Source organism: Neolamprologus brichardi, chromosome 15, assembly GCF_056152115.1.
Source record: "Neolamprologus brichardi isolate AB-2024 chromosome 15, ASM5615211v1, whole genome shotgun sequence".
In the NCBI taxonomy this organism is placed as follows: Eukaryota; Metazoa; Chordata; class Actinopteri; order Cichliformes; family Cichlidae; genus Neolamprologus; species Neolamprologus brichardi.
Window position 1 is genome coordinate 23344127 of NC_142118.1, and position 15312 is coordinate 23359438.

Genomic DNA, 15312 nt, shown 5'->3' on the forward strand with positions numbered 1-15312 from the left:
GAAGGGGCAGGTACTTCTTGACCTGGCTCAAAAGGCGCAGGTACTTCTTGACCTGGCTCAGAAAGCGCAGGTACTTCTTGACCTGGCTCTGAAGGCGCAGGTACTTCTTGTCCTGGCTTAAAAGGCGCAGGAACTTCTTGACCTGGCTCTGAAGGCGCAGGTACTTGTTGACCTGGCTCAGAAGGCGCAGGTACTTCTTGACCTGGCTCTGAAGGGGCAGGTACTTCTTGACTTGGCTCAGAAGGCGCAGGTACTTCTTGACCTGGCTCCGAAAGTGCAGGTATTTCTTGACCTGGCTCTGAAGGCGCAGGTACTTCTTGACCTGGCTCTGAAGGCTCAGGTACTTCTTGACCTGGCTCCGAAAGTGCAGGTACTTCTTGACCTGGCTCAGAAGGCGCAGGTATTTCTTGACCTGGCTCTGAAGGCACAGGTACTTCTTGACCTGGCTCAGAAAGCGCAGGTACTTCTTGTCCTGGCTCTGAAGGCGCAGGTACTTCTTGTCCTGGCTTAGAAGGCGCAGGTATTTCTTGACCTGGCTCAGAAAGCGCAGGTACTTCTTGACCTTGCTCAGAAGGCGCAGGTACTTCTTGACCTGGCTCAGAAGGCGCAGGTACTTCTTGACCTGGCTTAGAAGGCGCAGGTATTTCTTGACCTGGCTCAGAAAGCGCAGGTACTTCTTGACCTTGCTCAGAAGGCGCAGGTACTTCTTGACCTGGCTCCGAAAGCGCAGGTACTTTTTGACCTGGCTCTGAAGGCGCAGGTATTTCTTGACCTGGCTCCAAAGGCCCAGATACTTCTTGATCTGGCTCCAAAGGTCCAGATACTTCTTGATTTGGTTTTGAGGCCTCGGCTACTTCATAACCTGGCTCTGAGGCTACAGCTACCTCTTTTACTGGCTCTGAAACTTCAGGCACTTCATTATCCCTTTCAAAAACCTCATATACTTCTTTTTCTAGCTTTGAAACTTCAGGCACTTCTCTGTGTGGTTTGGAAACCTCAGCTACTTCTTGGTCTGGCTCTAAAACTTCAGGCACTTCTTTTTCTGGTTCAGAAACCCCATGTACTTCTTTTTCAACTGATACTTCAGCTACTTTTTCATCAGGGTTTGCAACAATTGCTCCTTCTTTGTCAGGTTGTTGAAGTTCATATACCTTGGAAATTTCAGCTACCACTTCTTTTAGTTTAAACACATCAGCCGATTCTTCGACTGTCTCTGAAACTTCAGATACTTCTTTGACTGTCTCTGAAACTTCAGATGATTCTTTGACTGGCTCTGAAACTTCAGATGATTCTTTGACTGTCTCTGAAACTTCAGATATTCCTTCAACTGTCTCTGAAACTTCAACAGTTGCCTGCAAAACCTTGAGCGATTCTTCATCAGGTTCAACTGCCAACCCACTTTCTGGTTCGAGCAAGCCCTTTTCATTTTCCAACTCTGAAACATCCTTTGTTTCTGAAATATCACCAGCATCGTGGGTTTTAGAGACACCCAAATGTACCTCCTCTTCTTCCTCTGGAAGAGCATTTTCTTCTTCGTCTTCATGAAGTATCACTGTTGGCTTTGTGGGTGGCTGGGCTGTTATGGCGGAGAGTGTTGTGATGGGGAGTCTAACATCAGGTGCCTCCTTTGCAGCAGGAATTGTAGTGAATATAATATTAGCGGTTGGGGTAATCTGAACAGTGTCCAATCTAGGACCTTCTCTGTCGTCACCAACAGAACTCAGGTCTCCCTCTGGTATCAGGTTAGGAGACAAACTGACGTAGGGAGCATCTGTCTCCAGCTCAAGAAGCGCAGGAGGGGTGGGAATGTAGTCTCGCACAAGTTTACCGGTTTCATCATGATGAATGGTTTCAATCTCATGTGTAATGATCAGCAATTCTTCTCCCTTTCCCTCTTCCTTTAATGGCCCGGGTTCACTCACATAAATCGACTCATCAGTAACGTCCTCCGAGCCCGGGAGTTGATCGCTGCCCTCTGCCACCCCACCGGTCACTGCTGTCGCATCATCATCTGGGACTGCTGTTGGGTCAAGCAGGATCTCCAGGGCATTTTCCTTCTCCATGGGGGTGAGGGAAACTGCTGGCCAGAGTTTGTCAACCTCTGGCTCCACAGTGGAAATTTCCAACTCGTTGTGTGAATCAGGCTCGCTGGACTGTGGAGGGCATGTTGGCAAAAATGAAAAAACAAAACAACAACAACAACAACAACAACTATTAGACAACTTTAATTTACAATATTTAAGTCTTAAGGATTGTATTTAAATATGTTACCAATCACACTGAAAGCTGTACAAGACAGCACAAACAAAGACTGCTCTAGTGTGACCTGCACAGTTCTGGAGATCAGTTGTCTTCAATTTAATAGAACGTGATGGATAGAGAGCACTGCAGGCTCTATGGGGTTTCATCTGGGGTGGTCTCTCTTTAAAATAAGCCAACTACAGTTTCATTAACCATTAAAATGGTCTTACCTGATTCATTACTCCAACTGAAGCAGTGGCTCTCAATGCTGGTAGGAGGATCTTTTCTATGACATTAAAAAAAAGCAGGTTGAAATCAGATAAAACCAATCAGTTACTCATATTTCTCAACATCTTGTAGTGGAATTATACACCAAGCCTCAAATGCTTTAACTAAATAGAAATAGCTGATTGTCCAAATTAGGAGTTACGTAAAAGCGCGTTACTTTCCACCGGATGCTCCAGGTGTCACTGAGCCCAAAACTCTCAATGGAACCACAACATCATAGAGCTCCTGGGAGCCTGATTATGTAAGGTTTTCTATGTTTACAATTGGTCAGTACAACACTGAATTAAAGAGAAGCTACTTTAATTCAGTTCCTCATTTTTAATTCAGATAAACGAGGCTTATTTAAAAAAAGTGTCAGATGGGCTTAGACGTTTTCGACTGTTTTCTGAGAATTCACTGGAGAAGTCTTTATGAAAGGTGTTTTTTTGGTTACAGACTCTGTAGCTGTGAATCCTTCTGTATTGAAATAATGTTCTAACATTGTTCTCGTTGAAGACTGAACAACGCCGGTGTTCACATGTTCTAAATAATCATTTGGGTGAAACAACTTTAGGTCCTGAAGAAATTTTTTAGCCTTTGAAGGGCTTGGATCACAGAGGACGATCTGAGACAGCTGTGTCATAGTAGCTGGATGTTGCCCATGGCGTCTAAAAAATGCAAGTAGAGCTGTTCATGACTCTTTACACTCAACTTATTTGTGCGATGATCATATAAATGAAACCAAAGAGTGACCTCTGTGGAGAGACGTTACCTGGTTCAAAGTTAATTGAATCCAGGTCGACTGGAAGGGACGCCTCCTCACGCAGAGCCTTGGTCACCATTTCCCTGAGTGCAGAGTTGGCTGGGGAAGACTTGGGCGTGTCAGTCGCATTCTCTGAAATCTCAGAGGTGATTTGAGGGGAACTGACCTCAAAGACCAGAGAGTAGTGCACCGAGATTCCTCCAGGCCTGAAAGAGGGAATATTATCCTTTTAATTTTTTAAAGATGGCAAAACAGACATGAATATGGGGAGCAGACGATGGATGACATTCAGTTTCTTGGGTAGGTGGGGCAGAGACTCTACAGGGTGAGCTGTGTCAGTGTCAGGAGATACTGCCTCTGAATCTTCTCACTAACCGAGCTGATCAATAAATGTCTGAACTCTGCAAATACAGGTCGACTGTTATGGGGATTTTGTGCTTCTCAGCTTTTGTTTTGTCAGTCCTGTAATATCGTGTTTTAACATAATGCTGCAGATTTCATCGTGATCTCTGGTACGGAGTGTCCTTTGGCAGAAATATCCACTGTCTTTAAAGCTGCTCACACCTAAAGTTTCCCCTGACGTAAATCACCTGCACATAGTTGCTGGAGTGTGTCTGCAACAGCCAATGGGAGGCTGAGCAGGATTAATTTGGATTTTTTTTTAATTAATTTTAAAATGGACAGAGCAAATTTGTCATTTCTTTCTGTAGGTGTTGAATCCAGCCTGAGGTTGAATCTCAGCTGATCAAGTTTCTTAGCAAATCGGAAGTATTTTGAAATAGCTGGGTGGCTCCATCACCTCTGTATTTGCACAGATGTTGCACTTAATTACAACTATAAGGCTTCCAAACACTGCGTTAAGAGGATGCACAGGTGACAAAAATCTCCGATTGGCACATTTGTGAATTGCACTAAGTTTTAGATGCCTGGTCTGTTTCGCTTATTACTCTCTGATTGGATTTAGGCAATAAAAACTACTCAGGTTTAGAATAATTCAGGTCACAGTAAACCTTCAGGTTGTAAAATGACAGAGTTTGCGCTCATGTATGCATGACCGGTGTGTGGGATCACAGACACTAAAGGACAGCTTTGACAAAAGGAGCCGACATATGGGAAAGAGTTTCACATACAGAGTTAAAAGGCTGCACTGAGAAACACTACTTTTAAAATGCCAGGCATGAATATCTGAAGCTACACTTCAAAAACAAGAAGAGAATATCGAGCTGCATCAATATTCTGCATAGCTATCATCATCAGCAGAGAATAAGCTGATTTGTTAGATGGGACCGATTAGAATGCCGATGATGTGAATTTCTTTGTTTTGAGTGAACTGACGAAGTGAAACCACTTCTTCATTAGGCCGCGAGACGGTTCTCCATCTGGAACTTGTAAATCACCAGGTTGGTTTTACACTTACTTCCCTTTTATCGCTGTTTTTGTCTCCTCCACAGACTGTATATAAAAGAAAGGCGTAGTGATCTCCGCCCTAAGAACACCTTCCACCTTATTTGTCTTGTTAAATCCAATAATAATTACAATAATAAACTTCTTATATTCAAACAACCTAGTGGCACAGACTCATCAGTCACAGATAAATGAGTCCATGCTTCCCCTACCAACGCCAGTCACATGGTCCATTTGAGCACTTCACTAAAATAAAGTTTTATTGTACGTTGTTTGAGTATTTCTACTCCGCTGTATTGTGGTTGTAAACACTCTATTTATTTATTTACTACAGATTTGAAAACAAATGTACTCATGCATGGTAACATATCGCTCTAAAGCGAAATCACATTTATGATTCTACATAATCTGTACTTTTATTTTAGGTACTAAACATATTTTTATGACTTTTCCTTAAATAGAGATTGAATACTCTTGTCACTCCTTCGTTTTGTAGAAAGTTACTGTTTTTAATACCTGTGAATAACATGTATTTCGTGTATTTCTGCAATCCTCCGTGGCTGGCTAACTGAATGAACGCCAGTAAGACGCGCTTCCTTTTTCCATCTTTTATGTACAGTCTGTGGTCTCCAGCAGGGCCGTGCAGAGAGGTTTAAAGGGGCGGGTGCTCAAAGTTAAAAAGGGGCACATTGAGCCAGGCTGAATAACAACAACACACATTCATCAAGAATCTAATATGGGAAGGGCAGGGCTGTGTTGATCTGAGACTGTAGACATTAAAAAGTCCATAGGAGAGATGGTAGCTGATTAAACAAGTGTCATGAGATAATAACAAAATGCAAAGATTGGTGACAGCGCTTGGAACCATAAGGCAACAAAAAACGTGAGAAATAATTTAGGCTCTGCCTGTGAATCACTCTTTGCTTCTCTTCTTCCTTCCATCCCACCATTTCATATATCACTCTCCACTTGCTGTCTATGTGAGAACAAGGCACAACTTGCTATTGCAATAAACTATAATCTAATTATCCACACCTAACAACTCTTGCACTTAATCTATAATAAAATAATGACAGAAAAATGTTATAGCACTACCTTTAGTAGCCTCACACAGCTCCTACTGTTCCCTCCTCATGTCCTTACCAGCCATGTCTGGACAATGTTATATCATGAGTAATAATTTAAAAAAATCCATATACATAAAACAAACACATGCACGCACACACAGTGACATTTTAGACCTTCTTCAGAATACTGTATATACTATGGGCATCATGGTGCTGATCCAGAATCCTTACATTATTATTTATTACTAGAGCTACAATAATAAAGCAATGAGGAGGGGGAAGTAATAAATATGAAATAATGTCATTATGATGATTCCATTTGTTTCACTATCCACTCTGTGCAGGGGCAAACTTATTACATTTTTAAACAGATACAATAATTTTATTGCTGTAAAATCCAAATTTTGTCTTATTTAAAATATAAATCTAATATAATCTGCTTCTTAATGTATGTTCTTTAAAATACAGCGTGTGTTTTTTAATATAATTATAATAATGCATAATTATGTGGACATGCATATTAGATCGTTTTTAGTGAAATATAATCCCTCCAGAAAGGCAGGAAAAGCCCGGAAACTTACTTTAAAACTAAATATGTTCTAAAAACTTTAAAACTAAATATGTTCCCTAAAACGGTGACAGAACTACAGACCCATGACAGCCTTACACAGGTAGCCAGCAGCTATGACCAGCACTACTTGTGCAGTTAATAAAAGGACAGGTAATGTTTGTCGCGCTGTTGCACACACAGCACGCTCATTTGTTTCAGTTCGTCAGTTGCCACAAGACAGCTTACCAACGTGTACATAATAAGCTAATACTCCTGTGTGCTATACCTACAGTGTACGCTGTACACCTACTTACTGGTTTTGTCGCATCAGTCTGTGTCTCTGAGTTAATTTGTGTTTCTCCTACAGCTCTGGACCGCAAAAAATGCGCGTGCTCTTTGTGAGCTCGTTCCCGGCTCGTAACCAGCGCGTTCTGCCGTCAAGGGCGATCATTGGTTAAATGTGATCATGTGACTGATGCAAGCCAGATCCTTTTATTTAGCAAAACTGTGATTAATAGTATATATTATTGTTGAGGGGCACAGACAGGACTCCACACGCACACACACATTAAAAAAATTTTTTTTTAAAAAAGTTGCCTCAACAAAAGGGCACTTTGGGCACCCATCAGGAAAGGGGCAGGTGCTCAAGCCCCTCTAGCCCCCCCCCCTCTGCATGTGCCTGGTCTCCAGCTTCCCCGAGTAAAACATCTGGCTGCATCAAAACATCTTTAAGACTTGAAAACCAAAACAAGCAGCTTAAAGAGGCTAAAATCTCGAGGGAAGCGGTAAGTCAGCTGTAGGTTTGTCAGGTCTTTGTTACGTGTTATTGTTTGATTTTATTTTTACTGACATGAGTCCAGCTCTTGCTGCTTATTAAGAAGTAAGAAAATATTCTTGCTTATTGTCATAATTCAAACACTGAGAAAAGTCACTCTTTGCTTTGTTGCAATCTGGCAGGAAGATGAAGGAGGAGCTGTGAATCCTTCCCGAGATTAGAGGACGAGCTCCCGCTGAGGGCTCACCTCCGCGTTATTGGCCGTGACAGCCCCAGACGCCACAGGGGAAGGCAAATTAATTGGGGGAGCAGCCTGACAATTACAGTATCCACAGGTCTTCCTGTTTCCCTGCTCACCTGTCTTCTCTGACACTGTGACAAACTTCATGAAAAAGCATCTGTGCTCCTTGTGTTCACCTGTAACGCGATTGCAATTCACAGGAAGCTGTCCGCCTGTCTGAGCAGTTATTTGGTCCCTGTGCAGATCTTTGCACTGAGCTGTGTGAACAGTTTGGGGGGAAATAATCCCCCCTCTGTGAGTCTAACTCGGACACAAATAAAAGCTGAGCCGCACGTTGGCAGGAAACTGAACACAAACACACAACAGGAGGCGGATACTACAGGGGATGTTTCATCTCTTGGTGCCATTTACCCGTCAGTGTCCTGGGTCTCGCTTACATTGGGGAGAAGAAAAGAAGGCATTAGAGCTGGAAATGAAAGTGTAACAGAAAGAAAGGCACCACCGGGATGACAAGAGCCACAAGAAACGAGCCATTCGAGTGTCACTTTAAATTCGGCATGAAATGATACGCATTATGTTGGAGTCTGAAAAAGCCTGTTTCTCTGGGGGAAACACTGTAGACAAAAGAACAACAATCAATGTTAAAGCTGGCAAAAAAACATGCTCAGAATAAAATACAAACTTTAACAATGAACAGCTTAAATAACCTGCTGCATCAGGACTGAGTGGCTCTGACTCCTGCAGTGATTTCTGTAGCAGCGCTTTACAGCGAAGGTGGAAAAGTGGGAACAGTGATGGGAATAATGGCGTTACAAGTAACGGCATTACTAACTCATACATTAGTAACGAGTAATCTAACTAATTACTATTTCTATCGTTAAAACACTGTTACCGTTACTAACAAGAAAATGTGGTGCGGTCGCGTTACTATTTTTCAACAAACAGACGTCTGTGTTCAGCTTACCGCACCTTATATCAGTTGCACGGAAGTAGCTGTAAGTAATCTGGGCGCTACAGCTTTAAGCAGCTGTGCGCTCCCGCGGACGGCAATCACTGTCTGCCCGATGATCACTTTTTGCACAACACCTGGAGCTAAGGGGGCAAAACAATTGCATGAGTGCTGCTGTTTGACTGAGGAAAGAATAAAGTAGTCGTGGTAAGCCAGTCACATGACCACTTCAAGATGACAAAGCAACAAGGTGATGTATACCAGTTTTTAAATTGTGTTGATAAGCCACGTAAAACCAGAGTCATGATAAACAATATATACACGGTGTTTTTTCCTGAATAGTTTCATCACGTTTACTGTCTAAGGACAGCGCTAGCAAGCACTCTCTGCTTATAACCAAAAAACCCCAAAAAACAGCCCGTTCGTGTTGGTGGAAAAATGCACCATGTCGACCAATCAAAAAATGATATGGCAACATGACATTTGGTTGTTTAGGGAAGAGGGGAAGTTTTAGTAGTGACGGCGAGAGAAAGAGAGAGAGAGATAAAGACAGCAGAAAGAGAGAGAGAGCGAGTTTTGAGATGTGAGAGATTTGTGACGTTTAGCATGTTTGAAGTGTGTAGTTAATGTGTTGTCTTGTGTAGTTAAGTGTGTAGTGTTGTGGTTTTGTGTTGTGTGTCAGAACAATGAGGCGACTGCTGTCTCCAGGTAGAAAAAGGAGTGATACACCTGCTGCTGTTAGACCTGCAGGTATCAGGCTGTGATGTTCTCCTATATAGTGGACAGAATTTTATTTTTTAGGAGTGGCACAAATAATTTGTGTGGTACAGAGCCCCGCAACAATGGCGGCAGCTACTTAGTTGTAATATTACTCTTTCTGGGTCACAAAATAAACTTTTAAGATATTTTGAGGTGTGAATGTAGTTGTGTAAACGTCAGATATCTGCTCGGTTTACAAGACATCACATATTTGCAAAAGTGCTCCGACATTTTCGGAGATCTGACACCCACCGTCTCGAAGCTAACGGGAGGGACCTACTACAGCCGGGAGGAACACCACTTTGAGCTGGTGGCCTCCGAAGAATGCGGCTAAAACTTTTGCGAGATCTCGCAAAACTTTTGTGAGATCCCGAGTTTGTTTTGCGAGATCTTGCAAAAGTCCAACTTAATTTTTCTTTCTCCCATGTCCCTTGCGGGGCTCCGTAGTGTGGCATCTTATTGAATGCAGAACACCTGATGGTTATGTAAATAGTTTGAAGTGGTTATAAAAAAAAGGGGGGGGTACAAGGGAAATGGCTGCAAATAACTTTTTAACTTTTTTTAAAATTGATAATTTATATTTGCATTTAAAGTTATGAAATATGATTCAATAAACATGTTTGTGGTTGTTACAGTAAAAAATATAACTTTTTCTACTCAGATTTTATGTTTTTTGTCTGATTTTAGATCAATTATGTTAATACAGTATGTCAAAATGAAAACATAACTGTAAATTCAGACACGTGACGTTGTGTTGAAAAGATTGATACCAAACAAGGCAAAGTAAATAGTTTTTAAAGGTGAGGCAAAATCAAAAGTAGTTAAAAATGGCCAATTATTGCATTGGCCAATTAAAAATGGCCAATTATTGTATTAATGCATTATTGCATTATTACCCTGGACCCCAGAGGGTCCAGGGTAATAATGCAATAATGCAATAGTTACTTTTCAAGTAATTAATTACTTTTAGTATCTTGTAACTCAGTTACTAACTCAGTTACTTTTCTGAAGAAGTAACTAGTAACTATAATTAATTACTTTTTCAAAGTAACTTGCCCAACACTGCATGTGAAAGCGTTTAATGAGACAATCTTCAAGAAGTCCTCTTCACAGTCACATATGCTCAGAGACACAACGGCGCCCCCTGGTTGGTGAACAGTTGCTTGGTGCAATTGACCTCAAACGGTACAGTGAAGCACTAAAATCCTTCTCATAGTTGCTTTGGTTACGAGCAGGTTGTCACAAAGATGCCGACCTGTCTGCAAACACTCGGAGACTCAGCGAGCAGCAGTGAAACATACCAGTGGTGTCTATGGTGACATTCTCAGAGTTTTGGGGTTGAAGTTGAGGTACCGGGTGGTGCACGTGAGGATGAAAGGTGAATATAAGATTTATAACCACAGACGTCTGCACAGGCGTGGGAACGCTAGCCCGCAATAACAGAGTCACAAACAAAGCAAAGTGCCGCGTGTTTCAGGCATGTCCTGTCTGATCATCTGAGTCAGAAAATGAAATGAGCAAGTGTTACTTTTATGTGCAGCCAGTTTGGTGTCAAGGTCGTCCAGGTGAAGTATGTTATCGGAGATAATTTCATTCTTTGGTTTTTAAGGAAGCTAAAACAGGCAGGATGCACAGACATCTGTGTGTGAAGGAACGATTACTCTTACATCAGGTCATATTGTGGTTAGAATAAATGCCCCGTGCTGCTGCGAGGTGGCTGTACGGGAGACGTCTTGAATAATTTTGCTTCGCTAAATGTTAGAAAAGCTCATAATCGTATTTGGCGCCTTGGTCAAGGGCTTTATGTGGACGTGAAAAAACCATATCAGGCATATATTTGCGATTGAGCCTTGGTGCGCTTGGTGAAACTGAATTCGAAACGCTTGGATTACAGAACCATGCAAAACAAAGCACTCTGTGACGAACGGTTGAATATTTGCTTAATTCATTCCTGTTTGACTGATTTCAAACCAAGTTTTTTTTTCTAAACGGTTAAAAATGACTTTGTTTTTGAGAAAAAACTAAAATAATATTTTCTTCCCTTGTCAGGTTTTGATGCTGGCCCGCTGTCACTGCTTATAAACAGGAAACGCATCCAGCAGAGATAGATAATCTTTCCATTCAGTCTTGTTAGTAGTGGCACGAAACATTCGCCTGCGGCGGTGTCTGAAACAATCCGACTCACAACCGGCCTCTTATCTATTCACAGGCCGCCCACGCCGACTGATCTGCTTGTTTCAGATGTGATGAAATTATCAAGCCTCGCTGGATTGCCTCGCTGCCACCACCGCCACACTGGAGAGATTTGATTACTCAGATGTATGCTTCACGGTTCGAACTCACCTGATACCCAGCACATGGATGGATCTAAATCCAGGAAGTTTGTCAAAGACATGCTGCATCTGCAAAGGAAAGAAACAAACTTTATACCGTCATCACCCTCTTGCCGCTCCAACGTAATCAGTTCTGGGCCACCAAACAAGAGCCAGCGTGTGAACACGTAGAAACACCGCATGAATGGGAAACCCCCATTGATATCTATCTTTGGGTGAGTTAAGCACCTGGACACTTATGACATAATCGTCTTTAAGAGCTCCATCAGGCAGCATCCCGCTGCGCCTGGCGTGACTTTAAAGGACCCAGCTGCCTTTCTTTAGCGTCAGAAAAAGAGAAAATAACTTTGAAGGACTCGATTTCTCAGCAGGGGACTCGACATGACTCGCAGCAAGGAGCCCAGAGCAAGGAGACAAAAGGAAACCACTCGTAGGGAGAGCGGGCTGGGGGTAATCTTCTCCCTTTCTCTGAACCCTGACCTTGCTGCCCTGTGGTGTAAGCTTCTTTACTATCAGCCTGGACCAGCAGCGCCGGCACAGACGGACGCTGATAGAGGAAGAGGAGGAGGAGGAAGGGCAGGAGATCAGACTGTCACAAGCGAAGCTCGTTCAGAAACTGAGAAATAAAGATTTAGTTCTTTGATTAAAAGTGCAGACTGAGCCTGATGCAGCAATGCAGAATTAATCAATCAGAGTTATTTAATTCTTCTGTTGCAGCCGTTGTAAAGAGCGAGACCCAGGAAGAACAAGGTGCTTACACGAAGAGTGCCTCCCACCTGAACCCCTCAGAATCAGCTGATGTTTTTACAGCAACTTTAGCCCAGATGTTCCCCTCATATGTTGGTTGAAATTTGCTGATTTGTCATTATTTTTCCAGCGTTTCTCAGTGTTTGGCAGATATCCACATGAAAGTGTCAGTGTGGAAAAACACGTTTAAACTACTTGTGTATGATATCCAGTAACCAGCTCTGAACATCAATGTCATGGGATATATCATAGTTTAAATAAACTGCACCAGTTTAGCTGAAAAGAGTGCTGGTACCCTAGATGTTTGATATTTTCTGATAATTTTCTGAGGAAAACTGCAGAAAAAGTGAACTTTAAAAGGGTTTCCACATGGTGGAGGACCCAAATGCAGACACGCGAAACAAAACTTTTAACAGAAAGCAAAATCAATTTGACCCTAAAGGAAAAAGCCTAAAATGAGAAAATTAGAAAGTAAACATAAAAAACCCTGAACACGGAAACCTGGGGAGAATATGTAAATACCTGGAAGCACAAAACCTTGGAAACATGGCATGAACATAACAGATGACCTGACAAAGAATGAATAACAACAGACTACATAAATACGGGCGGGGCCTGGCGCCTGCTGCTCGGTCAGGCCTCTTCCGGGGCGCGGAGGGCCCTCGGGCCTCCGGCCTCTGTGCCTGCAGCTCGGTTCACTCTGGCACAGCTGGCTGCCGGCGGAGCCGGCGGGCACGCCGGTGCAGCCCCCTCTAGCTTCTGCCCGGTGGCTACTGGGTGACCCCTCGTCTGGGGATCCTCAGCCCTTCCCATGAAGGTGGCACGGATGCCCCTCCGGTGGTCCTCCTTGGGCTCTTGCACTCTGGGGCCTCTGGATGTCTGGGGCCTGGATCTCCTCCATGCCTGCTTCATGCCCGGGGGGACAGGGCTATGGCTCTCTACATCCTCTTGCAGACCATTACATGGGGAAACCATTTGAATACAAGCGCGCCGATCCACACAGGTGTGCACACAGGTGTTCACTGTTTGTAGACTTAAATCACACCTTTCTTGGCTGCTACTTCAAAGCACATTGTGCGCTGTCTGTCCTGCGTGCTGCACAACAACATTCAATATTTAGTATTTACTGCTGTTTACACTTAGCTAGATTAATGCGATGGTGTTGTGTTTAGTATGTTGCTTTGTTTTGTTTTTTTTGCTTGTTTTCTATTCTTTTTCTCTCAACAGGTGATCCCAGAGATATTTTTTCCCCCCCTTTCTCACTGTCCCTCTCCCCTTCTGTTTTTCTTTTCCTTCCTCTTTCTTTCTCCCTTTCCTATCCCTCACTCATGTCTGTCCCGTCTGTAACAACTGAAAATAAAATAAAATAAATAATAAAAACAAAGGTCGATCAAATGGACCAATACGGCAATGCCATGATGATCCATTTGGCAAAATAAATCCATTGGGTATCCTTGTTGGTCTTCAGACAACAATTCTGACGGCTAAAGAACCAAATGGGACAGGCAAAAAAAAAAAAAAGACTACATAAATACACAAGAGGGTGACGAGGGAAACGAGACGTAAACTGGGAGCTTGACACGAGAGACACAGAGAGGGAGTGAGACATGACGGGCTGAAGAAACATACATGGATACACATGACAGACAGGGGAGACATGGAACAGAGCACAGGGAGGACACATGTAAACAAGAAGGGTTGATGAGAAAACTGGACCAGACAAATTAAACTAAACATACAGCAAATGCTAAGAAAAACTAACATATTCCAAACACAAAGAATTCACAAAAAGACAATAACCTCAAAATGCTGGGTCATAATCACTTTAGCAGTTTAGGGAGCTTAGATTTATTTTCCCACTTCTCTCTATTGGTTTGAGTGAGGTAGTTTTTTTTATTCTCATCAGCAGAGGTTGGAAAAAAAGGAATCAGGAGGTCTCACCTGGTCCTGCAGGTGTTGTGCCAGGTCAATGTACTGAGGGGAATCCGGGTCATCCAGCAGCTCTCTGTAACCCGGATCCACCAGGTCGATACTGAACTCCACGATCTGCTCCACCGGACTCTCTGGGACGACGTTTGGAAGCTCCGGGTCCTTCAGGACGGCAAACGAGACAAATGAGAGGCGCTAAAAAGGGACAGCTTACGTGCGTCTCTTCGTTATGCTTTAACATTTTAATTTGCATTTCCAAATACATGAAACTGACTGGTAACGACCTCACTGCTGCGGTCATTTCAGAGAACAGTCAGCAGCGAAATGACGCCATGTTCCCTGCACGGCTTTAAAGGAGTTTGATGTCAAATGTCAGCCCGGGCTTTTTGTCCTCCTCCTCTCACCGTAACCGTGAATAGGTCAGTGGTGTGAAAAAGCAGTAATTATCTGAGGGGGAGGAGTGAGGTGCTTAGCAGCTCCACCTGTGCAGCAGGTAAACCCGCCGTCTGCAGACTGAAGGTCATGTGATCCTTCTCCAACAAACACAGCTGCCAACGTGCACATCTTTCAGGTTTTTGCAAAGCTGGCTTTTTCTTTTATTAGCAGCTGTTTCACTGAAATGAGCTGAAAAGAAAATGATGTGACTAAAAATAAGTGCAAAAAACTTCACTGGCTGAAAACTGGCTGAGGTGTAAAGTGAAGTGTGAATGAAGTTTGTGCCTCCGTTCATCTTGTGTTCAGCTGGTGATTATCAGAAAACCTCCATCTGATGTCTGATGTGCAGTCGAGGACATTTCAAGAACAACCAGAGGAAAGCTAAAGGAAGCACGAGGACTTAAATGTAAGAATCTGTCACTCAATAGAATTTGACAAAGTAATAACTGATCCCAGCACTGTGAACAGTTTTTAAAAAACTAGACACCACCAGGTCCCGTGGATGTGATGGGACTTTCTCCTAAACACTGTGTCTGCTGTTGTGACTCCAGCTTGGAGTCTGTTGTTTCGGCTCTCAGCTGACTCAAGCTTCATCCCTAAAATAATGAGACCTGTAGCTCTAACGTAACCATGATGAAATGCTTTGTTTGCATTCTGGTAGAGATGCTGTGGAGTGAAGCAGAGATCTGATGATGCTTTGATGGGTCTGAGCTCAGCGTTAAACACCAGCCTCCCTCACAGTCTCCTAAACAACACGACACACAAAGGTGTGTATTTTTTATATAATTAAAAAACAGCAGCAGGTGGAAGGTAACCTGGCTGTTTCACTCGTGCAGGAGTACAGGACACCCC

At 43.1% G+C, this 15312-nt stretch overlaps 1 protein-coding gene across 1 annotated transcript in view; it reads right to left on the minus strand.

Moving 5' to 3' along the window:
* LOC102785603 (interphotoreceptor matrix proteoglycan 1a) overlaps positions 1-15312 on the minus strand; it is a 60329-nt gene that overhangs the window by 24303 nt on the left and 20714 nt on the right. The window contains exons 7-12 of the mRNA XM_087852108.1: positions 14038-14187; positions 11360-11418; positions 7720-7740; positions 3281-3477; positions 2472-2527; positions 23-2153 (exon numbers count right to left, since the gene is read on the minus strand). Coding sequence (XP_087708234.1) covers positions 23-2153; positions 2472-2527; positions 3281-3477; positions 7720-7740; positions 11360-11418; positions 14038-14187 — 2614 coding nt within the window. The remainder of the gene's footprint in view (positions 1-22; positions 2154-2471; positions 2528-3280; positions 3478-7719; positions 7741-11359; positions 11419-14037; positions 14188-15312) is intronic.